General features: G+C 45.9%; 1 protein-coding gene across 1 annotated transcript in view; it reads left to right on the top strand.

Annotated features, from left to right (window-relative positions):
• The first annotated feature begins 615 nt into the window (after window positions 1-615).
• Window positions 616-24,410, top strand: part of MAP3K9 (mitogen-activated protein kinase kinase kinase 9) — a 116,565-nt gene continuing 92,770 nt past the window's right edge. Inside the window, exons 1-2 of the mRNA XM_090033255.1 lie at window positions 616-1,120; window positions 7,326-7,739. Coding sequence (XP_089889381.1) covers window positions 766-1,120; window positions 7,326-7,739 — 769 coding nt within the window. The 5' untranslated portion in view covers window positions 616-765. The remainder of the gene's footprint in view (window positions 1,121-7,325; window positions 7,740-24,410) is intronic.

Here is a 24,410-nt window from a genome sequence, read left to right as displayed (position 1 = left end):
GGAGCTTCAGTCTGGATGGAGCTGCAACCCTGGACACAGAGCCATGCAGGTCCCACCTCTGCTCCGTGACCCCCTGCTCATGGGCGCACAACTCCCTCGTTCCTTCCCGCAGCAGGTGCGCGCGGCTCGGCCAGGTCCGGGCACGGTGCAGTTGGGCACTGTTTCACCTCCCCTCGACCAATGGCAAACTAAAAGACATCCTTTGCTGTGCCGCTCGCCCAATGACGGCGAAGCGCTTATCCCCTCCCCACCCCCAACCTGGGGGCTCGCTAGTCGCCAACGCAAGGAACAGCGCGGGAAGGGGAGGGTCTTTTTCCGCTCAGGGGGCGGGGCCTCGGACAAGGCACCGCTGGCCAATGAGAAAGGAGCGCTGACGGGGCGGGGGCCACTTGGGAGGCCGCCGGTGAGAGCGAGCGAGCCTGGAGGGGGCGGGACCGTCCCCGCGGTAGGGGGCGTGGCCAAAGTGGGGCGAGGCTCTGCAATCAGATAGTGCAGGGCGGTGAGGGACGGCGTGGGCAGCCAATGAGGAGGAGACGAAGGCGGGGTGCAGTCGCCGCCCCACCTCCCTCGGCACGTCAGGTGGCTCGGGATGCGCGGCGGCGCCTAGGCGGCGCTTGGTGCTGCGCCCCCCCCAGCCGGCTCGCGCGGGGCTCAGGCGCCCCGCGGCCCCGGGAGGCGCCCCCGAGCCCGGCTGCATGAACAATAGGCGGCGGCGCCCGGCTGCAGCGGCTCCGGCGGCCGCGCGCCCTATGGAGCAGCCGCTCTATGGAGCCCTGGGCAGCGCACAGCCCGCCGGCCGGGGCCGGGGCCGCGGCCGAGGCGGAGGCGGAGGCGGAGGCGGGCGCGGGGGAGGACGAGGGCGGCGGCGCGGGGCCGCTGTGGACGGCCGTGTTCGAGTACGAGGCGTGCGGCGAGGACGAGCTGAGCCTGCGGCCGGGCGACGTGGTGCAGGTGCTGTCCCGGGACTCGCACGTGTCCGGCGACGAGGGCTGGTGGACGGGCCAGATCGACCAGCGCGTCGGCATCTTCCCCAGTAACTACGTGAGCAGCAGCAGCCTCCACCGCCACGGCGCCGACCCGGAGCTGCGGCCCCGCTACCCGCCGCCCCCTGCCATCCAGCGTAAGGGGTTGGGGGGGTCTCCCTCTGCCCTGATCCCCTCCTCCCCACCTCGGCTCCTGGCTCGGGTGCCTCCAGGTCACAGGGGTGATCTTGGGGTGACCTTAGGCTCCTGGGGGCATCGGAGCTGGGATTCGGCCTGTCGCTGGCACCCAGCAATAATTGCACTGGGGATCTCAGCGGTGCAGAGCCAGCGGGATAATTGGTGGTGGGTGCCATGGCTCCCGGGCTGCCCCCACTGCTCCTTCCATCCCTGGAGCTGCTAGGCCATCCCCACTGCCCCCTGCATCCCACCTCACCTTCCTTTTTGCCCCAGGCACTCTGCTTCCTTCTCCACCTCATCCTCCAGTTCTGTCTCTTGTGTTGACAATGTTATAAATAGGCAGATGAGTAAAGGAAGAGCTTGCTTTGGTGGGAATAGCCTAGATTGCTACAGTGCCTGTGAATTAGCTTCTGTGTCCCTCAGCTTTTGCTCTGGCAACTCATGTCAAGAACAGGATACATTGATGTGTCGTGAGTAAAGGCACAGGGCTTTGCAGGCCCCGTGGGTGTTTCTGCCAGCATGCCCCAGGTGGGGGAGCACTGGGAGCACACCAGTTAATTCATACTGGAAATGTTAGTGCACTGTTAATGCTTGCTCCATTGGGTCTTTCATCCCACCTGACTTTAAAGGTGTTAACAGTGAAGTGTCTGTCTGTGCTGACTTGTGTTACCAACCTACTTTTTATCACTTGACATGCCTAAGATCACATTCTGCCCTAAAAACCTACCACGCTACTGTTGAAGTCAGTTGCTTGGGTCCAGTTATGTAAGGGCCCCTGCCTCGTGGCCCTTTGGAAGCTCGTTGACTTGAATGGCACTTTGAAGGTGCTGGTATAGATCTCACTGCAGGTTTGTGGCCTTTATTGACTTTGTAGTGTAAAGCCATTTCAGCCTCTCTCAACCAATTAACTGCTGGCTCCAGCTGTGAAAAGCAAAATATTCCAGAATGTTGCTGCCAGGTCATGTGTCTGCTGTTCTCCCTGGCTTTTAGTTCATGGTCAGAAATCAAAGCTAGCAATAGAAAGTTCTTTTTAAAAACCTACTTTTGGTTGAGGAAAGTCTTGCATGTGTGAGACTGTTCTGTAGAAAAGGAATAAGAGCTGTGTTGCATCTGCTATTATAGGCAGGCATGCACCTTCAAAGAGGATAACAAAATGACTTTCATTATGCCCATGTGTACCCAAAAGCACATAGGTGGGATTAAATACTGCTTCCTTTTGCCTATGGGAGAGTCCAGGCTTTATTAGCATGAAAGGGCTAACACTGTTCAGATCCTGAAAGCTGAGTGACTCTGCTTTCATCTCCTGAGACACTGGCTTAGTCTTCTTGTCAAGGGTGGAGGAAGAACCATGCAGTAAGTAGTATGTTATGTGTGTTTGAGGGAGATTCCAGAGAGAGAAGCCCTTTCCAGGTCCTAGAGCCATTTCTGCTTCTGAGATGCTGCAAAAGTCCTGGTGCCCTAATCAGTACCCCTCTTTTTTTTTTTAATGGAAATTTATGTAGCAATGGATCTCCAACTCCTCTCCTCTTACTGTGCATGCTGGTGCCCAGAGAGCTGTTGTGGAATATACTCCTTTCAGTAGCTCTGAATCATGTCCATCCATTTATATAACACCACTTCATTGCCATTGCTATCTGGAGTCTCTTTACACTTGCTGATGTTGGGCCAAGATTTGTTTCTGGGTATTAGATTTTTTTTATGCTGCAGTAGCTTACTACCAGGAAGTGATGCAATTTGATCAGGCTGCGTGGGATCATTTGTGAGAACAGTAGCTACCTTTGAATTAGGTTTGAAGGTTCACCTGTGATAGAAGTTTTCCTTTAGACTCCTGTGTTAGAAGGTAATCATTTCCCCTTGGTGTTGCTGGCATTGTATGGGTATCCAGAGAGTTAATTATCTGGTTGCCTTTGTCCGTGTCTGTGCCACTTCCTTGCTGAGTTTGTGCCACAGAGGTCCTGGGCTCTTTGGGAACTCTGGGAAATGTTCTGTGATAGTCTATGTCCACTTATGTTGCTATGTGAATAGTGAACTCTCTTGTGTTGGGAACATGGAGTGGCAACATTATCAATAGGCAAATAAGTAAAGAGAGCTTATTTTAGTTGGAATAGCCTGGACAGTAGTAGGCAGTATCCTCTACCACGTGACCTTTGTGCTTCAATCTTAATTTGGAGAAACTGCCTAAAGAAGTGAGCTCAGAACCTGAACTATTCTTTCCCTTACTTTATGGTGTTGTTCTTGATAGCTGTCAACATAGGTGCTGGTTTCAGTCCTATGAACCATTATCCATTAGGAGTTGAACCAAGCAATTGGTTTTACATAGGGTAATAAACATACATCAGGTGGTATAACTAGTCTGTCACTGTTGGTCTGGGCTGAGTTTAAACCAGTGACTTGCAGGCTCTATTATGTGTTACCAACCCCGGTAGGAATCAATATCTCTTTCATCAACTTCATTTTAATTTATTTCTGTTTTAATTCTCTTACTGCCTTGGGAATTATATATGGTTAAAAGGTGCTAATGTTTCACTTCACTTTTACAGTTAGCTAGAATGTATCTCCATCAAGCTAAATATTAAATTAAAAGTTATGTTAGTACCTCTAGCAAAGTTTCTTTCATGAGTAGCTTTTATTCACTTGTTCAGTGATGTGTGCTAATTAAAACCAACCCAGTGGTCTTTTTAAGTGTCATTGTGAAAGATGAACATCTAGTCAAACATGATTTTCCTTTTTTGGCTAATTTCTTCCAAAGGTTGTCTCTGTTCTCAGAATGAAACATGATACAAATGTGGCAGTTTCTGTCTTTTCACGCCCTTGCAGAGAATCTGTCAAACTCTAGATTTTTTTTAATAGCTGCTGTCTGCCTCTTGTCCATAGTAGTGTCTTCTATCTTGCTTGTGTATTTTCTCTTTTTTTGTGTGTGTTATGTAGAATACATGGACATGGAGAGTGTGGGGTTTTTTTGTTTTTGTTTTTTAAATGAAGGTAGAACTGCAGGAATTTTTTTCCTTCACTCCTGCTAATCAAATAAAATGCATTCCTTGAGGAGCTGTCCATTCAGCACCCATGGGTCAGAACCATCCTTTTTTATTGGAACGTAGGAGTATATGTTGGTATCCAAATTGCCTGATCGGTTTCTTTGACCAGTTAATATCAGAGCCAGTTTGAATGAATTATTCCTTTCTCCGGCTGTTTTGAACCCATCAACCAAATCACTTATGAAAAAATCCTACCATCAGTATCACCACTAGCACTTTCAGTAAGTTGAACTTTTGATTCTGTAAAGCTGATGTTATAGTACCATATCTACTGGTACTGTATGTTTTTGTTTGGCTTTCTCTCATTAAATTGGGCTATGGGAACGTTATGCCTTTCCTGGAATTTCAGTTGTAAAAAAGTGGTGGTAGAGGGCAACTATTCTGTTTTGGATTTTCTTTCAGGAAGAAGTGCCAGGGTAGTAGTGAGCTACTGCATGGCTATTAGAAGTACATCTTGCATGCTTGTAGTGATAACATAGGCCCTGATCAGTGTTTTTTTTCCCCTTGTTGTATGCTTGATTTAATTTAGAGGCGTCAGGATACAAAACTATGGCTTTTTTACTTGCATGTAAATCAGTGCTAGAATATCACAGAGCCATTACCATTTCAGAACTATGATAACCTCTCTGTGATTATAAGAAAGACCCTGTAAACTCCAGTTTCCTCATCCTGTTTTAAAGGGTTGCCAGGTAGAGATGGTCTACACAAGTGCTTTTCAATATCTGAGTGGCTGGGGGCCTTATGTCACATGGCAACTTCCCCCACTGATTCAGCATGCCAGTGCTGCTGTACCACATGATTCCTTCTGCCATGCTGCATGGTGGGCACCCTGTTGTACTGTGACGGTGCCCCTGTGCTGCACTATGCCATGTAAAGTCCCCCTGAGCCACCTTACCACAGGCTCCTTCAGCCCTACAGTGTGGCTCCTAGGAATGGTTGCAGGAAGCCTAAGCTGGAGGAGGAATGGGGACCCCAGAGACTCAAGTGGTAGCAGCTGCTGGAACAGCGGGGGAAGTGGCATCCAGACTAGGAGCTTGGGGCCACAGGGTACTTCCTTGGGTTATGTGGTCTGTGGGCAATCCTTGATCTACACCTTTGCAGTGATAGACAAATATAGCTTGGGCTTTCTCTTCAAGCCTTTATTTTTCTGGACTGTGAAGTATCCTTCCATCATCTTTTGGCAAAGTTGCAGGAAGCAAACTAGAAGGTTGCATGGGGTGAGAAGGACAGTAGGAAGAAGATCTTGTGTGCAAGAGTTGGGAGCATTGTTTCTGGTGCATTGGCAGAAATTTGCTGAGGAAGTTTGCAGCATATTTGTATTATGGTTGTATCTAATCCATGTTTTGTTAATTAGTTTTTTGACAGACTTAAGTCAAGCCAAACTGAAAACAAATCTAATTTCTGGGCTTTTAAAATTCTAGTTTCACTTGATAGTCACTAAACTTAGAGCTAACATGTGGAAGTGCTTGCAGTTATGGGGATCAGGGGAAGTTCTTACTAGCCTCATATGATTGTGCTACTGCCTGAACTCTATCCAGCTTTGGGATCTTTTCAGGTAGGAACCTCTATAAACAAAATTTTAGTTATGTTTTCTTTCCTCAGGTCCTCCTACCCTTCCACTCTGTGGTCAATTTCTTTTGAATTTAGTTTTGTGTGCCTAGCTGCTGCTGGACCAGCCTAGAATAATGCAGGGTTGTGAATACATGCCCACTAAAAGCAGGTCTGCTTTCTTTTCTACAATGGATCTAAGGAAAAGGATTTGACTCAAGTTAGTTAATGGCAAACTTGGTATTCCATTTCCTCTGAAGTTTTCTGATGTGGAATTTCAAATACTGGAAAACGTTAATGCTCTATAATACATATGTCTTTTTAAATCCTTTACTTTCTTTATAGCAATAATTGGTAATCTGTATAGCTGTGGGTAGATAGCATCAGTTGAGTCCTACTGGGAATGGGACCCACCAGTAGTGCAGAGCAGGTGAAGTCAAGTCATGTTCACAGGTACATGATGTGTGTAGGGTTTTTTGTTTAATATACAATATACTAGCCATCATGCAACACTCCTTTTGACCATCTATAAGCATAAACTGTGCATTGTTGTAGTGGCTTCTTCTTCCCCCTGGCCTACCCCCCTCACCCCACCACCTCTTGGGCTCCAGATGCTGGTTTATCTGCTAAATTAAGTTTTGGGAATCTGTGAATTATTGGGCAATCCCATGTAACCACCAGTCTACTGAGGTAGTTTATAAAATTTAAGGTATTGGGTAAACTTAAAAATTATGACACACTGCTTTTCTAATTATTTCTGTCTGCTTTTTTAAATTATTTCTGTTAAAGTTTTGCTAAGTATTCATCCAAACATAACTTTTCCCATTACCAACTCTGCATAGTGTAAATATATCTGTTTGTCACTTAATCCTGAGTAAAATCAGAACTTGGTTGACAATTTTGCTGATGTACAAGACAGCCTTGCAAAACTATGGAATTGTGGGAGAGCAAACTGGAGTCTAACAGGAATGAAATCACATCTGTGGCAATTGAAAAGTAAATGGGCTCAATGATCAAATGCAAGAAAAAGAGCTTTTTTTTTCATTTGTTTTTCACCTTACAAGTCAGTGTTATAATCAATGTATATTAGGTCCCCAGTATGTGACAGGAATGTAACCTTTGCCCTCTCTCTGCCCCTGCCACTCATGATATGTAATTGACATCAACAAATAGACTGTATCCTATGATATAATGTAGATATCTTACCAGCAGTGTATCACACACTTCTCAGGTGAAGTCCAGTGAAACTCATATGAAAATGGAATATACTTTCACCAAAGTGTACAAAATGGTTTTGAAAAAGAAATTGCCAAACCCTTGATGGTTTCTTAGTTAGCAGCGAGGATACACAAAGCTGTCTTCTCATTCAGATTGTTTAGGGGTGATTCTAATGAACACTTCATTTATGGCTTCTAATATGGGTTTACTTACTTTGTAAGAGTGTCATTAGGCATCACAGATTTTTATAATGCAGTTCTGGTGGAGGCTGAATAATCTTTCCCAATAATTTTAAAATGTATTTTTTTCCCTTCTTTCTCTCTCTCTCTCTCTCTCTCTCTCCCCCACACACACCTTTTTCTAGTACTGGAGATTGACTTCTCAGAGCTGGTTTTGGAAGAAATCATCGGGATCGGAGGCTTTGGAAAAGTCTATCGAGCTATTTGGGGAGGCGATGAGGTTGCTGTCAAGGCAGCTCGCTATGACCCTGATGAGGACATCAGTGTGACCATTGAGAATGTCCGCCAAGAGGCCAAGCTCTTTGCCATGTTAAAGCATCCCAACATCATTGCCCTCAGGGGGGTGTGTCTGAGGGAGCCCAACCTCTGCTTGATCATGGAATTTGCCCGTGGAGGGTCACTAAATAGGGTGCTGTCAGGTAAAAGGATTCCCCCAGACATACTAGTGAACTGGGCTGTCCAGATTGCCAGAGGAATGAACTACTTGCACGATGAAGCAATTGTTTCTGTTATCCACCGTGACCTCAAGTCCAGCAACAGTAAGTACTATACTTTGAGAGGTCAGCATATTGAGATGGGGTTTCGGAGGGAAGTATCAGTCTAAGATCCTTTGTGAACCACTGTATCTTCTAATGCAATTCCCAGATCAAGTGTTACAAGGAAGTTTAGTTCTTGTCAAGATGGCAATAAATCTGTTATAGAATATAGAATTATTTTCCAGAGGGAATGTGTGAACAGCTTTGCTTTGCATGTGTCTATGAAGTTGGCTGCATGCAGTAAATTTGCAAAATCCTCCAATAGTTTGAGGCTTGGAGTGTGGTGTGTTTCGGTAGTACTTTAAGGTAATTTAATGTGTATACTATAGTTATGCCAACTTAAGTGAATATTTATTGTTACATCGGTCTATAACAGTGTGTAGAAAAGTCCCACTGAACTTAAAATGCCAATGAACCCTTCCTCTCATTGTTAGGATAATGAGTCTAGTTAAACCTAAGGGAAGTGTTCCTCAGATTAAATAAATTTTGGGTAAACATTGCTATACTGAATCAAACCTGTATTCCATTTAGTCCAGTGTTGCATCACATTTGACAACTGTGGGAAAAACTGCCCTCAGCCTCAAGTTTCCTGATACCTCATCAGGGCTAACTTCGACTGCAGTATTAGTTTAAGCATAACTTTGAGTATTGCTTATGATTCTCCTGCACTTTCAGGTTTCTAACTTGAATTTAGGGCTGCTTTAATTTAAACTTGAGCTAGCGTGTCTTTTGAGGGATGTGTGCAGAAGTTTGAGTGCTGCTCATTCTGGAATTAGCAATGCTTTGCAGCTCTTTTGTAGTGTTGCTGCTCTTCCTCATGCTAATGCTGCAGCAAAGAGTACTTCATAGTTAGTTTTAGGTTTAAGCTTGGAATGTTTCTTCCAGGATCTGTTAACATCAACTATAACACTAGATGGTCTCTTTATAAAGAATCCATTTTGGACTCTTTCTTTTTTTGCCTCCGTGAAATGCCATAGTAATGAGTTATACAGCTAAATTAATAATTGTATGACAAAGTGTTTTGTTTTTTATTATTGTCACCAAACAAATTGCTCTGAATTTGCCCTTGGTCCAGTGTTTTGAGACATGGAGAAAAGAATTTCTTAATTTGTCTTCTCTACTGTTGATTATTTTATATATTGCTATTGTCCCCCCATTTTTCTCTCTCTTCTAAGGTAGACAATTTTAATTTTTATAGTAAAAATATTCCCTTGTCTTGGTGGACATGTTTAGCATGTATTTCATGTTTTTAGCCTGGTGCTTACTAATCTTTTCTTTGGTGATGGTTTTCCCCAATTAAAAAGGGGAAAAAAACCCATCATTGGCTTATAACACAAGGAAACAATGAAACTTCATCACTCAATATTTGCAAAACACTTATGACAATTCAAAAGTTCAAAAGAGCATAAAAAGCATAGACTCTTCCCCCCGCACATGCCTTTTTGCTTTACCTTTAATTTGCTCAGTCTAAAATATACTTAAAGCATTTCTAGATATACAAGAATGGAAGCACCTCAACCATGCATGGACAGCTACCTAGCTAGAGGGACAGAAAAGCAAAATGTCATAGTCTAACTGGACCCAGTTAGATATCATCCATATTGTGAACAGCAAGAATAAATGTTTCCTGTCAAAATAAATCAATGGTGTTTAACTTCTATTCCACTGTAGATTAAGTTATTCAAGCTAAGGAGTTTGCTGTGTATGTTGTTACAATCCACCCTCTCTTTTGGAAGAAAGCAACATGTGAGAAAAAGAGAAGGACAGAGTGGGGATATTTGAGCAAGGCTATGGACAGTGGAAGGCTATGAAAAGCGATGAAAGTGTCATCACTGAGAGCAGAGAGGCTAAGAATTCATTAATACATAGTAGTTACTGCACATTTAGCTTAGGACTTGCTTAACGAAGTACTAAATGTTCAGTAACTACAGTTACTGTGCAGTACACAGGGTTTTTTTGTAATGTTTACTGCACAGTAGCCTAATAACACTGTGCAGTAGCATATTAGCACAGTTTTTGACTGGCATGCTACTGGGCAGTGTTATTAGGCTACTGCTCAGTAAGCATCTTGTGTAGATGCGCCCAGTGTTTAGCCATGGCACATGGTCCTGCTGAGAAAAATTCCATTAAAGACTGGAAGTGCTAAGGATATCTTCAGAAGGAGTAGGGAAATGCCAGGGAAGGGAATTTCTGTTGTAACCCAGCAAGAACAGCAGACAGTAGTAACACAGCTGTAAAACAAGCAAAATGTTGGGCAAGGAGTTTTGGTTTGTTTCAAGTAAGCAGGTTTTATTTGTTTCCCTCCAGTTTAGATGTACAAAAAACTGTAAGAGTGGTAATGCAGATAAAGCCTTGGCACTTACTGTTTATAGAAGCTTGTGTGCTTATTTTCTAACTTATCTATCCAAATAGAAACTGTTCTTTGTATGGTGTGAATTAGGGTTGCTGGTTATGTTAAGAATTTGCTTGCATGTGTACTCTGCTGTCTGGATATGTAAATAAAATGCTTATTCCCAGAAGTATTTGGCATCAAAGACATAAGTCAGATTGGTGACTTTATTGCAAATCTGTGATATTTTCTTCACTCAGTGATACATACATGATTTTGTGAAGATTGCACCTTTAGGAAGAATTCATATTTGAGTAAGTAGTGTGGGCTCTTTGTAAGTACTGTGGGCTCTTTTAAAAATTAAGAGGTTTAGAAACTTAAACCTCTCCAGCCCTGTGGGCCAGATGATGGTGCAGGGCCAGTTTGTGGGCCAGATTGGACCCCACACACCAGGATGGGGCCTGTGTGCCTGGATTGGGCCCTATGTGGGCTCATCTGACCACTGTGTCCTGGGAGTGGGTCCTGCACTGCCTCTGCCCACTCCCTTTTGTCAGGATTGGGGCCCTGTGTCATGTCTGGTCCCAGGACCATTGACCATCCTCCCCTCCTTCCCACATTGTCCTGGCTTAGAATATTGGCAAATCTTTTCTTTGGAAGCATAGTTGGTAAGTACTGGAGAGACTGTCTTTCAGAATAGGAGTGTTATTCTGTGCCCTGTAAAGGTTTTGAGAAGATTGGATTTTGACTTCTTTGGGAATATAATTCCATCTTGAAGGGGGCCTGAATTTACAGGTTCCAGGAGCTGTCCAGTCCTGAATATGTTGGCTGTTCATTTGGAGCCTGCAAAATAGATTTTAACCACCCTCCATGCTCCTTAGCAAACAGGGTAGACACCATTCCTTATTTTTACTTCCCATATAGGAAAGCTCCATTTCTCCCCTACATTTTCCTTCCCCATTCCATTGTCTTAACTTTTTGAAACTTGACCTTCTTGGATACATATCTGGTGAGAAGAGGAAAAGCGCTCTGTAACACTGATGCCCATTTTAAGTAGCTTTCACCTGACAGATGACTGCTTTGTAAACTATGTTATAAAGCAAGCCTAATCTTTTATGGGCATCATTTTTTGAGTTTGGGCTACATTTTGGAGACATGTTAAAGTTCTGCTGCCAAGCTACTTCTGGCTCATCTGCAGTAGGTCAGACTTGAAATCTACTTTGCCAGCTTCCACTTTTTCTTTCATTTGGATGAATGTGCTCATTGGTTAACAACAACAGCTTTAATACAACTTATGTCTGCACATGGAAGGGAGAACATAATCCATTGTCTCCTTAGGAGAAAAGTCAGGATGGATGTTTTGGTCTGGTATGTGAAGAGATGTGGTTCCTCTTTGTGTACTGCATCTTGTTCCAAAGAGGTTCAGAATTTACCCAGAATAAGGAATTAAAAATTGCTACTTACCACTCCTGACTTCTACCCCTTCTCTGTTTCTACTGGAATATTGAAATTAGCATGGCTGCTTTTGTTTATTTCTCTATTTGTACATCAGCCTTCAAGATGCAAACACAGCTCGAGGAATAATGCCAGTTAAGTGGTGCTGCAGAGAGGCAGCAGGGGATACTAGCGCTTGTTTGACTGTTTCAGCAAAGTGTGGCTTTCTTTGCAATGCATTGTGGGATGTTCTTTCCAGATGCATCTCAGCCAAGATATTAAAGCACTTCACAAAAGTCACTATCTTCTTTTTAGAAAGTAGGACTAAAGCACAGAGGTTAAGCACATGATCAAGGTCATGCAGTGGGACAGAATGAGAGAGAGCCTGAATATTGTGACTCAGACCTGTGTGTTCATCAGGAGATATTTTCTTTTCAATTCTTGAATCCAAAAGAAATTCCTCCCTACTTTATTTTTAAAGCATCAAACTAAGTCTGAAATCCCATCTTCAAAACTGCAGCTTTCAGAAGACTTCCCACAATTGTCAAATCTATGTGTATTTCATGTATAGAATGTCTCTTTCCCGAAATTTCCAAATAAAACTGACTGTCACTCAGAACATCTGTCCCAGCAATTTAAAACATTCCATAAATAAAAAAGATGCTGAGAATAGAAACTTTATTTCTAGGTAAGTAGTTCAAATACAGCCCAAGGGTACCAAGAATGAAATTTGCTGCTCTCTGAGGGTCTATACAAAATAGTAGTCTAAATCAGTGTTCCAGGTTTCTGGTGTTAGCTTGACACATTGACCCTTTTGCTGATAGCCTTGGCACAGGGAAAAAGTAACGAATAGAAGTGGAAATCATATCATCACCCAGCCATTCTACAGATGGCTCCATTCAGGGCATGATTAAGACTCATTGGTAGACCAATGTGGAGGTCTGCATTGTCACTTCCTGTTTACATAAACAGCTGAATAAACTTTCCCAGGCTTCTGATGAAAGATGCCAGAACACCATTGATCCCTGCTGTCAATACACCTTAAAAAATCAGTGTTTTTATACAAGGAGAGGCTATTTGATGGTTTTACATGGCCATCTGAGTCTGTGCTTCTGATCTCAATCTGTCACCCAAAAGTAGGGGAAGAGATAGGAATGTTAACTTCTATCCAGTAAGTCTGGGTGGTTAGAGTATACCTCTTGCAGATCCTGTGGGTGCACGGGGATGACTCATCAGTTCTGGCTCAGTTCATAAAGCTGAGTATAACTTTTGAACTGTGGTTGAAATCATGGGAGAAACTTTTAGATATGTCTGATCATCATGAAAAATGTTGTAGACAGGCTTTTCTGTGTGCTGTGGCATGGTGGAGATTGCCATTATCTGTTTACTTGGTTCATCCATGCATGGTATCATATCATTAATAATATGCAGGGTACGATGGTCTTTCTTCTATGCTCTGCTCTATTGGAAGAAGTATTTACTGTCCACACTGTGATCAATAAATCAGTTGCAATATGGATTATGAGGAATGTTATCCTTGTCTGCATGCAGGGATGTGTTTAAGAAATGCCAGCAAATAGGAAAAGTTTCACTCAGGGCCTTCACCTTGGCTATTCCTTTGTTTATTCTCCTTTGATTGTCTAAACTAGTGGCACTTCTTGTGCCTCTGAGACAAGTTTTCAGTATTACTGTTTTGGAAGAGTAATGTCTTAATTAGGGGTGCACTGATAGATTTTGGGAGCTGATATCAATAGCTGATTTTTAAGGAGATGACATATCAACTGATACCAATCTGATTTCCAGTTAATCTCTGTGTAGCTGGTAAGTCTATTGTGGTGGATGGAGAGGGGAGCAGATCAGCACCCCTGTGGTGAGGAAGGCAGTGGGGCAGGGGCAGGCACTGCCCAGATGGGGTGGGGTGGGGCACGGGTTAGAGCCACGGCTCGTCTGTGACGGGTGCGGTGGCTCCCACTGCTGTGCACACCTTGGGAGGGTGTGGGGGGATGTATGTGCCCTGGATCTGTCTGGGGGTAGGAGGTGGGGAGCTTCATCTGCAGGCTGCACCTGTGCCAGGCTCTTTCTGGGCATGGAGGCTGCACTTGGGGCTGTGCCCCTGGCATGTGGGGGTTGCACTTGGGGCAGGCGACAGTGGCCCTGGGAGGGGTTTTTTTGGGGGGGGGGGCTGCAGCCACCCCAAATTTTGCTATAGCCCCCTTCCAGTGCTCCCACTGCCTGCTCTGAGCACAGCCCCCATGTGCCAGGAGCACAGCTCCCATGCTCCAGAAAGAGCCCAGTGCAGCCCCAGCCTGGCTGGGCACTGCTTGTCTCAGCCCCACTCCCTCCCTCACCGCAGGGGCCTTGATCTTGCCCCCATGCCCCTTCCCTCCCTGTCTACCACAACAGACTTTATCAGCTGCATGCAGTTCTCCAAGCTGTTGGGCTGTGCTCCTCACTGCCTATGTACTGCACTGCATTCATGGTCGTTTAGTGGCCGTGTTACAGCCACATCAGGCCGATTTCTGATGCACTCAATTCTAATATAATAAAAGGCTTTGTCTCTCTGTCGGTCTGTAATGCTTCTGGCCAACTGTGCATGCACCTCCGAGGGGGCAGGCAGCAATTGGCTAGGTGGCCTGGGCTGTGGAGGCCGAAGTTTGTGCCACTACTGGGGAAGTTTGGCAGCGGAGAACACACCCTGGCAACCTGAGCAGAAGGGCTTCCCCCTTGCCTTCCTGCCTGAGGGTAAAGGTGGGGATCAAGGTGGTAGCCTGGTCCAGACGTCCCCCCAGAACAGCTGGCAGGAAGGGGGAGGCAGCAGGAAGGGAGGGAGGCAGGTGGATGTGGGCCAAGTGGAGCTGGAGGAGGGGTGCAGTGGGGGTCATACCTGAAGCGGGGTGGGGTGCAGCAGGGTCAGACCTGTGGCAGTGCGGGGGAGCGGGGCTGGATCAGAGGTGGGGAGGGGAGCAGGGTCAGATCTGAAGCACCGGGAGGGGGTAGAGGTAGAGCAGGGCCGACAAGGAATGGGGGGAGGAGGGGGAGCGGGGGCCCTAACGCGGGGCTTTGTCCCTACCCAACCCCCTCCCCCCATCATTCTTGATGGGCAATTTGCTGGTTTTCTTTATATCAGTGCTGATCCGATATTGGACCAATGTATCAGTGCACCTCTAGTCTTAATATAGTAGCTTTCCCATGATCCAGGGGATGTTAACTCAATTTTGAAAACTGTTCTGGTTAAATATTAAAATGCTAATTCGTATGTCGGCTATAAATTTTATATTCCAAATGCAGAGTCCATCTGGGGTAGTTCTATACTTGTACAAATAATTTGAGTAAAACTAACTAACGATAAAACAAAATTGAACAAACAGAAGGTCTGATTTCTCTGAGCAAAAATAAAATCCTCTTGTGGAAGGTCCATTATTCCTTTCATATTAAAGTTGTATTTTCAAGCCTATCTTATTTTTTATGTAGTAGTTACTTTTGTAACACCTTTCCTCATTGAATCTCAATACCCTCCATACTTAAGTCTCACAATAGTATGCAATGCAAAAGTGCCAGTTGACAGATGTGAAAATAGGGCCAGAAACTAACTGACTTGACTAAGATCACCCAGAAAGTTTATCTGTTTATATGCTCATTCACTATCCGAACAATTGTGGCAGAACAGGGGGCAGCATACGTCCTTGGTCTCCTGAATTTTCTTTGCAGAGAAGGTTTTCACAGGGTTTTTATTGTTCTAACACTGGCATTAAGTTGAATTTGGAAGTTTTCTGCCAGTAGTTTTCTTTGTTTGTGCATTACCAAACAAATCCTTTTAACACTTAAACACATGGAAATGGGATGTGGGCAGTGGGGTTCTGCAGGGCTCGGTCCTCTGGCCTGCACTGTTCAACATCTTCATCAGTGACTTGGACGAGGGGGTAAAAAGCACCCTGTTCAAATTTGCTGATGACACTAAGATGTGGGGGGATGTGGGCATGTTAGAAGGAAGGAATAGGCTACAATCAGACCTAGACAGGTTACAGGGGTGGGCAGATAAGAATAAGATGGGATTCAACACCAACAAGTGCAAGGTGATGCAACTGGGGAGGAAGAACAAGCACCGTACCTACAGGCTGGGGAACTCCCTTCTCATCAGTACAGAGGCAGAAAAAGATCTTGGAGTCACCACTGATGCCAAGATGAACATGAGCTGGCAGTGTGGGGATGCAGTCAGGAAGGCCAACCACACCTTGTCATGCATCCACAGGTGCATCTCGAGCAGGTCCAAGGAGGTGATCCTCCCCCTCTATGCAGCACTGGTCAGGCTGCAGCTGGAGTACCGCGTTCAGTTCTGGGTGCCACACTTCAGGAGGGATGCGGACAACATGGAGAGGGTCCAGAGGAGAGCCACTTGCGTGATCAGGGGGCAGCAGGGCAGGCCCTACAAGGACAGGCTACAGGACCTGAACCTATTCAGCCTCCGCAAGAGAAGGCTGGGGGGGGGGCAGGGATCTAGTGGCCTGTTACAAACTAGTCAGAGGGGACCAGCAGGCATTGGGGGGAGTCCCTGTTCCCCCAAGCACTACCAGGAGTGACTAGGAATAAAGGTCACAAGCTGGCAGAGGGTAAATTCAGGCTAGACATCAGGAGGCGCTACTTCACGGTCAGGGCGGCTAGGATCTGGAACCAACTTCCAAGCGAAGTGGTGCTGGCTCCTATCCTGGGGGTCTTTAAGAGGAGGCTAGGGGTCGTTTGATCCCAGTAGTCTTTCCTGCAATGGCAGGGGTTTGGACTCGATGATCTGGTCAGGTCCCTTCTTACCCTATCAACTATGAAACTATGAAATGGGAAACAACTGGAAAAATCTACAGATTAGAGGAAACTTTCATTCTTATAGTCGTTTCCCTGTCGGCCAAGCTCTCTGAAATTGGATACATTTATCATGGATGAGGAAGTCAACTTTAGGTGGTAGTTCCCATATTTGTGGAAGGTGCATCTTCTCAGAACAAGAAAAGCATCCACAGAATAGGGAAGCTATTTCTGTTTGATTACATTCTATTTGATTGTGTTCTAAGGGCACAGAGCATGATTTGGCTTCTCACTCCTGGAGTCATCTTTATTCCTTAGTTTAATATTTATCTAAGTTGCACTGATTCACTCTGGTAGGTTTTTTGGAAAGCAGACTGGGTTTCTCAGTATTGCCAAATTAATAATGATGAAGCAGTGATAAACTAAATCTATCTAAAGTCTCTAGGCCAGACTCTTGACAAACAGACAGAGATAGGAAATAGATGGAAGAAGCAGAAAGAAGGTAAGGGGGAAAAAATAATTCATTAAAGCAAGGGTTTTCAACCTTTTTTAATAAGTGAACCCCAGGCAGCCGGACATGGAGCGGGGGAGGAGGGGAGAAGGGGAGCATGTTACGCAGCTGGACATAGAATGATGGCAGCCACTGCTTACCGCTGCCATGTGCGAACTTCCCCCAGCTGGGTGGCACCTGTGCAGCCCACAGAGGGGCACTACTGCCCTCTCCTGGCCCCAGCCCTGCTCCTAGGACGCGGCAGTATGGGGTTGTGGGTGGCAGCGCTTCATCACCACCCACCCGCATGTACCCCTTAGGTGGTGGGCAATTATTTCAGGCATAGAGCTGCTTATTTATTTTTGGCAAGCTGTTGAGGGCTGCATTGGTAGCCCCACTCCTTGACAGGTGCCTTGCCCCTGGTCACCATCTTGTGACTGGAAATTCTGCCTCTAACCCCTGACCTTTGCTACCAGGAGTCCCTCCCCTTGCCCCCGGAAAAATGCCTTTCAACAAGGGGTTTTGCTATCTTAGAACCAGAAAAATACCAAATCTATAGGCTAAAAATCAAACATCTACACTATTCGTTAATTTGAGTTTAAACATAGTTTTGTCCTGATTTACATGCGTTTGTGTAGTGCACAATATCTTAAAATAAAGTCTTACGCTTGTATATTGTCGAGGGGTTGGGTGGCATGGGGGAGTGGGTATAGGTTTGTTGGGGGCTGTTGTTACTTCTGCCCAGTAACTGGCCACTACGGCACATGGAGTGATGGCAGTGCATGGTGAAGGGCAGCAACCATAGGTTTGTTGTTGTTGCTGGTGAAGATGTTCCCTTCTTTTTTCACCAATGGCATGCGTGTAAAATGGCCAAAAAAGACCAGCTTTCAGCAGCAAAAAAGGGTGGTGACAGCACAGCATTGGACAGACTGCTTATCTGCTCTCCCTGCTGCAGGAGCTGGTGCAGGGGTATGGGAGACAGGAGGGGAGGTGCCCTCCCCCACTCCATTCCAGTACTTCTAGTAGCGTCTGAGACTCATGCCTCACTTGTTCCCTTATATTATTGATGTGGTGCAGCACAGTAGCCCAGGCTTCTGTTTATTGTGTTAACAACTAGAAACTCATGCTTCCTGTTGTTTCTGGACTCCAGAAGTCAGTCAGTGAGCAATTCAGTTACCAGCATTTAAAGAATTGTAAGAGAAACACTATGTTAAATGTGTCTAGTGGCCTAATTTTCTGAGATGTGAGGGCAGTTTTAGCTTTGTTAATCTGAGATCTCATTGGGGTGTAATAGAGAGATTGTGGAATGCTGTCAGTCACCAGTATAAAGCTAGAGTTTACAGAGCTAGATAGATATCACAGAGACAACTGGGAGGGTTATATTTCAATTATCTCATTGCTATTAAGAAAACACCCCTTGCACAGTGTTACTTTAATTTTAAAATATGGGTTTATGACACTATTCTGGATGTCACCGTGTGATAACTGGTTGGTATATGATGAACTAATGACAACTGTCATTTAGTGGAGCAGTGAGACACAAGGACACATGGAAATAGTGCTGTGGGGTAGGGGCCAAATGACCCTTCCAGCTATTCTCTCTTCCTATATTCTGAGTACCCTTGTTGATTCTCTTGAACCAACATGTTATTTATGTGCTTGTGTGAAAGACTGAGCGGGTAGGGAGAAGAGAGAGGAAAAATCCATTCCATTGTATCGGGATGCTTTTTGCTTCCCAGAATCCACTGTTTTTCTTTGGTAATAGATGGGAGTGAGGAGAGGTAATCTTATCAGATTGTTGCTTACTCTCTGCTTTGGGATTCATCAGTATCCTCTGTAGTGCATATCTTTGAGAAAAGAGTGGGGAATTTATATGTCTGTTGGCTGTAGTTTGGTCCGCTGTGGAAATTTTACAAAGCCTCTTCATAGGCATTTTGCTTAATGGAATGAAGTGTACTGCTTTTGCTGTTTTATAGTTTGTACTAAAATATAACCTTGACTTTTTAAAACCAAGTTTTTGAGTGGCTTTTACAATTCCACAATTACCATAGAGGCTGCCTTTGGTGAAAGAACCCAAATACAGTGACCTTATACTACAGATAATTAGAGAGACTATACAGTAGAAAAGCATGTTTAAAAAAAACAAAAAGCAACAATTTTATCTTGACTTCACCTTTATACTTCAATCTTGAGTCGGTTCCTTCTGAAGCTGCTATGTCATAGTGTATATAGATGCCATTGTAATAAGCCTGTAAAACTATTACCATCATAAAATCTCCTAAGAGAGATGATTAATGAAATATCATTCATGTGTTTCCACTTTCATATTCAGTTCTTTTGCCTGGCTTTTGCTATCTCAATTCCTATCTGTATCTTTACAATATCTTTATAGTATCTGTGCTTTTGAATTATTATGGTTTGGGGGGAGTTTTGAGCTTCTGGATTGTAATTATTTTCCATGAAGCACTTAACTGATTATGAAGAGTAGGCTAATCTGAGCCTAAACATGAAGGATGTTCCAAAGCAACCAGGTGCCTGGGATTCAGTCTGAACCACGCATGAGCGACTCTTTCTTTTTTTTTTTTCCTCTGGAAAGTTGAATATTAAGTTGAGATGTATTTTGTACCAGACTGGTTGTTGGACTACTTTTTAGCTTGGCTAGGTGAAAGGGATCAAATCTAAATATATCATGGCTCTAGATGCCTTCCATCCCCCATTTATGCATTAGCTCTTTAGTGTTACTATGCAGTACAGCTTAAAATCCAAGAACTGCTGTGCTGTCACATCAATCACATCCTTCAGGTTGATAGAACAGGACAGTTGGCTAGCTTCATGGCTTTCTGGACTCTCACACACCTGATAATTAAAATGCTTTTGCCTCCATGATGAAGGCAGACTTTTTTTCCTTTTTTAATATTGCTGAAGAGGTTGAGTGGAGAAGAGTATCTGCTAGCTGACTCAGTGCTCACACTGTGTTTTTTTCTTTCCAACTTGAGGAATTTAGAAGGTGTTCAGTTAAATTCAGGCTGTAGCAATGCTTAACCTTTTGGTCTAAATTCACATGTGGTGAAAAATACAGGTCTACTGAAACCAATGGCATAGTATGGGTGAAGGGAGTGTTGAAGGCGTCTTCTCCTCTAATGATAGAGCATCCATGTAGCATGCATGGATAAGCCCAAACCTGGTTTAGGTCCAAGCCTGGTAATCACTTTTTATACTTTAAAGAATCTTTCTAAATGCAGGATCACAGAGAATAAATTGTTCAAAAAGGTCATTTAGATATTTCTGAAGCAAAATTATGCATGGTGATTGTCAAATGAGCTTTAGTTCAAGTGCCCCTGCTGCCATTTTTAAGCACAGGTACACTGAGGCTAGGGACAGATATTACACATAACAGGTTTAAGTGATCAGAAACTGGTTTAAACCTGTAACAAAACAGATGTTCAGTGCACATAAACCAGTTTGAAAATGGCTGAAACCTGTTTGAGTGTCACAGGGTGGGGACCCAGGAGCGGCCGTGATCTCTCCTGGCGCCCCCTACTGTGCCAAGTTGGCAATCAAGCTCCCTCCTTCTCCCCCGCCACATCTTTGATCAAAGTATTATAAGGGAGGCTGCCTTTATTTGTCCCCTTGGACACGGTGCTCTTATTTATCATGGCCCCTGTTCTGTATAGATGGATTTTGGTGCACCCAGCCTTATGGGCTATGCGTGGCTCCTACCACCCCTTATACCACACCCCAAGCCTCTCAGATGTACCGGATGTTGTTGAGTCAGTTACTATAGCCTGCGCCCTTGCGGGCACCCTCCAGGCTAGTCTTCTCCTGGCAGCCCCCACCGGGGCCCTTCTCTGCGCCCTCGCCCTCCCTGGGGCTTCTCTCAGTACGCTCGCCCTCCCTGGGGCTTCTCTCAGTACGCTTGCCCTCCCTGGGGCTTTGCTCACGCGATTCCTGCCCGCACTGGGGCCTGTGTGTGCCCTCCCTGGGGCTTCTATTCTTGTGCGCCCCCTCTGGGGGCTTCTGTTCTCGTGCTCACGCCTGCACTGGGGGTCTTGCTTGCGCGATTCCCCGCCTGCCCTGGGGGCCTTGCTCGCGTGAGTCCCCACAGTCGAGGCTCAGGTGGCCGTAGCCGTGCCTGGTCTCCAGACCCCCTTTCCGGGTCTTGCACCCCACTGGGGCTTCTCGCCTGCACCCACACTGGGCTCCTCCCGATACAGCCCACACTGGGGCCGGGGTCGGGACACACCAAAACACAGCGCCCTCTCCAAAATCAGGAACCCCCACGCTACTGGGGAGCTCCCATGAGGCCTCCTGCAACCCCTACAGCCTCACCCAGTCCTCTGGTATAACAACAAACAAAACCATCAGCCAGTCGGCCCCAACTCAAACTCAAGCCTCCTGGCTAAAACGTAAACCCTAAGCCCTCTGGCTAATCATCATTTCCATCCCTGCCAGGGGCTCCTCTGCCTGGTATCCTCACCCAGAAGCTGCTCAGGCCATCAGGCTCCTCAACTCGGCCTGCTCCTGCAGAGCTCCATCCCCCTCAACTGCCAGAGGGGAACTGCCTACAGCCTCAGCCTGGGCTGTTTATATAGGCCAGGCCCTGCCCCCTTCTGGTCAGCTGACTCTTGTGGTTGCCCTAGCAACCAACGCCTGACCTTCTCTAGGAGCAGGCACTTCAGTGCACTGCAACATTGAGATAAACCTGACTGAATGTAGTATCAGCTTAACTGATTTGAGTCAAACTGGTTTACGTAATGTCTGTCCCAGACTCCTTCCTGGTTTAACTTAAACCAGAGTCCCCCAGTATTCCAGTTGCCTTTCAGCTCTGGGTGGTGCTCTCTGCTCCAGAGGAGTGGGCTGGTCCCTCCCCTCTGCTCCCTGGCTGGAGCTCCGGCAGAGATGGCAGGCACAGCAGGAGCTTCCTGGCTTACCTGGGCCCTGCCCGCCTACTTCCCACTCCCTGCTCAAGCAATGATTTTCCCCCTCCCCTCTCCCACAGCACTGACCATAGCCAGCATGTGGTATGCTAGCTAATGCTGAGAGGTGTCTGTGTAAGGCAGACAGGACAGTGTCCGCTTAGGGCTTTTTGGAGCTAATCAACAGGTCAGTTGATAATGTCCCTCTGTTCCCTCCTTGGAAAAAGTTGTTTAAGAAGAGCTTGAACTAATGAGAGAGGCTTTTGTTTTCTTGATGATGTGTTATCAACTCCCTGCTGAGGAGGAGTTGTTAAGTGCTGTGGGCTGGTCAGGAGTAAGGAGGGGGTGGATGACCCCTCCCTAATTGGAGCTGCCTGCCACGGCCTGGTCTTGCTCCCCCTCAGCTCAGTTCTGTAGAAGGGAAGGGAGGGCTACTTTAGTGCCCCCTGGCTTCTGGCCTGAGACACTGCAGGCATGTGCCTGCATTTCTCAGTCCAGAGAGGATGTCTGTCTCATTACAAACTGATTCAGCCTAGCCAGGTTAGACTAACCTGCAAAAATTAAATCAATTCAGGCTCAGGCTTTTTTAATGTCTGTCCCTAGCCTGATGCACAAGACACAGGAGGCTGCTGGAACATGACAGCTGCTGTGCACCAGCCAACTTGGTTAATCAAGTCTGCTCTGATGCGTTAGAATTCCACTGTGTTGGAGCAGCCTCCATGCTTGTTTGGGTCTTGGCTCCCTTGTCTGGGTCTCTATATCTCCTTCTCCCCTTCAACTTTGTAACTCCATTTTAACATTCTGATATTATAAAAGCCTTTATTTGTCTGCCTGTCTGCCCATAATGCTTTATTCGCACTTTGATTGGCTGACAAAAACAACCAATCAGAGTGTGAATACAGCATTTAGACAGGAGGTGGCAGCATGACGGAGTGCTGCCATGATGGTGGGGGCACAGGGGATGGAGCACAACTGGCCTCACTCCCCCTGCCCTGCTTCCTGGAGGCAGCAGCACTGGAGCAGACAGAAGAGGGGGGCCATTGCCAGCACTACTGACCTCACTCCCTCCCTCTCCCATGCTGCTCCCTCTTGATGTCTGGTGGGCCCAGCCCCAAAACAATGGTGGGGAGGTGCAGGGAGTAGTGAGCCCAGGCTTATAACAGTGGCAGGGAGGGTGTGGGGCCAGGCCCAGCCCTGCAGTGGAGTGGGGGAAAGGGGGAGTGGGCCTGGCCCCAAAGGGGGGGTGGAGCTGGCCACAGGCCTCTGTCCCCACCCACACCCTCCCACCTGTCATTCTTGACAGGCAATTGGCTAGTTCATCGCTAATAAAGTTATTTCTGTTCTTAACAGTTTCTTAAAAGTTCTAGGTCATCTGGCCAGTTTTCCAGTTCTGGAACCACTTTCAGAAGAGTCATCTCAGCTTGCCTATGTTTTATGTAATCTGAAAGGGAGGTGCCCTTTATTGTATGGTGTTCTCTTGTGTTGGATGTTAAGAAACTTCCTTGCAAACCATAGAAAATACTGTAATAGACTAGCTCAGTGTTTAGCAGCTTCAGCTTTCTATGTGGTTTCTCAGTCCTCTCTTGTTCCATCTGACTTGTTGCTGGAGAAAACCATCTCTTCACTTACTCCAATGCAAACTTGTAGTACAGTTTTTTCATCCTAGTTGTAGTTCTAAGCCCAGAGCACATACCCTTGGCATTGAGGGAAAACACAAAGTGCTCCCCTTGTCCCACTTAACTCCAAGGATTTCCAAAGACAAAGAAGGCAGAAGTGATTCTACTTCATTCCTTGTAGCTGTACTCTGTTTCCTCAGCATGCATCCTGGAACCTCCAAACAACACCTCTTCTTCCAGGTCAGTTTTCTCAGGGACCTACTCTCTTAATTTTCCAATAAATTTTAAATAGATGACTATTTCCAATCAGGTCATGTTTCAGTTCCCTGCTGAAATCTATCTTGAGTGCTTTGAATTTTCTGCATATAATCATTTTATTTGCTTTCCATTGCACTGTGAGTCATTGTACTTTCTGGATATTAAAAAGGCATGCAAGTTTTCTTATTTTACCAGAATGCTTTGAAAGTGCACTAAACTTATGTTCTGAAGGCTGCAATAAAAATGAAGTAGCCTGTAAAACTGATGTTCTTGAGCTAGGCATTGTTTGCATGCCTGATTGTTTGGTCAGCTTGGTCATTTATGGCATAAGATTATTGAAACCATGTTGCAGCATTACTGGGTCTGACTTAGAGGTGCACCGATACATTAGTCTGATATGAGATCAGCACTGATATAAAGAAAATTGACTGTATCAGAAATTGGCCTGAAGTAGCTGATAATTTGGCCAATAAATGCTCATGTGTGCATGTAGCTATAGCATGCAGGCAGCAAGGAGCACAGCCCGGAAGCTTGAAGAGCTGCATGCAGCTGGTACATCTGGTGTGGTGGAAGGGAGGGGGGAGGGAAGGGTGTAATGGGGCAGATCAACACCCCCTGTGGTGAGAGAGGGAGTGGAGCTGGAGTAGGCGCTTCCCAGCTGGGATGGGGCAGACATGGGATGGAGCCATGGCTCATCTGGGAGAGGATAGGCTCCTGTCACTGCACGCTGCTCATCTGTGGCACATCTGGTGATACCCACCACTGCTCCTGCTGCTCGTCTGGGAGGACATGGTGAGGTGGGGGGTGTGCCCCTGGATCTGTACAGGCTAGGTGGGCTGCAGC

Source organism: Crocodylus siamensis, chromosome 2 (assembly GCF_052110815.1).
Source record: "Crocodylus siamensis isolate JL-2025a chromosome 2, ASM5211081v1, whole genome shotgun sequence".
NCBI lineage: Eukaryota > Metazoa > Chordata > Crocodylia > Crocodylidae > Crocodylus > Crocodylus siamensis.
The sequence above is the reverse complement of the archived record's forward strand: the minus strand, read 5'-3'. Positions and strand labels throughout refer to the sequence as shown.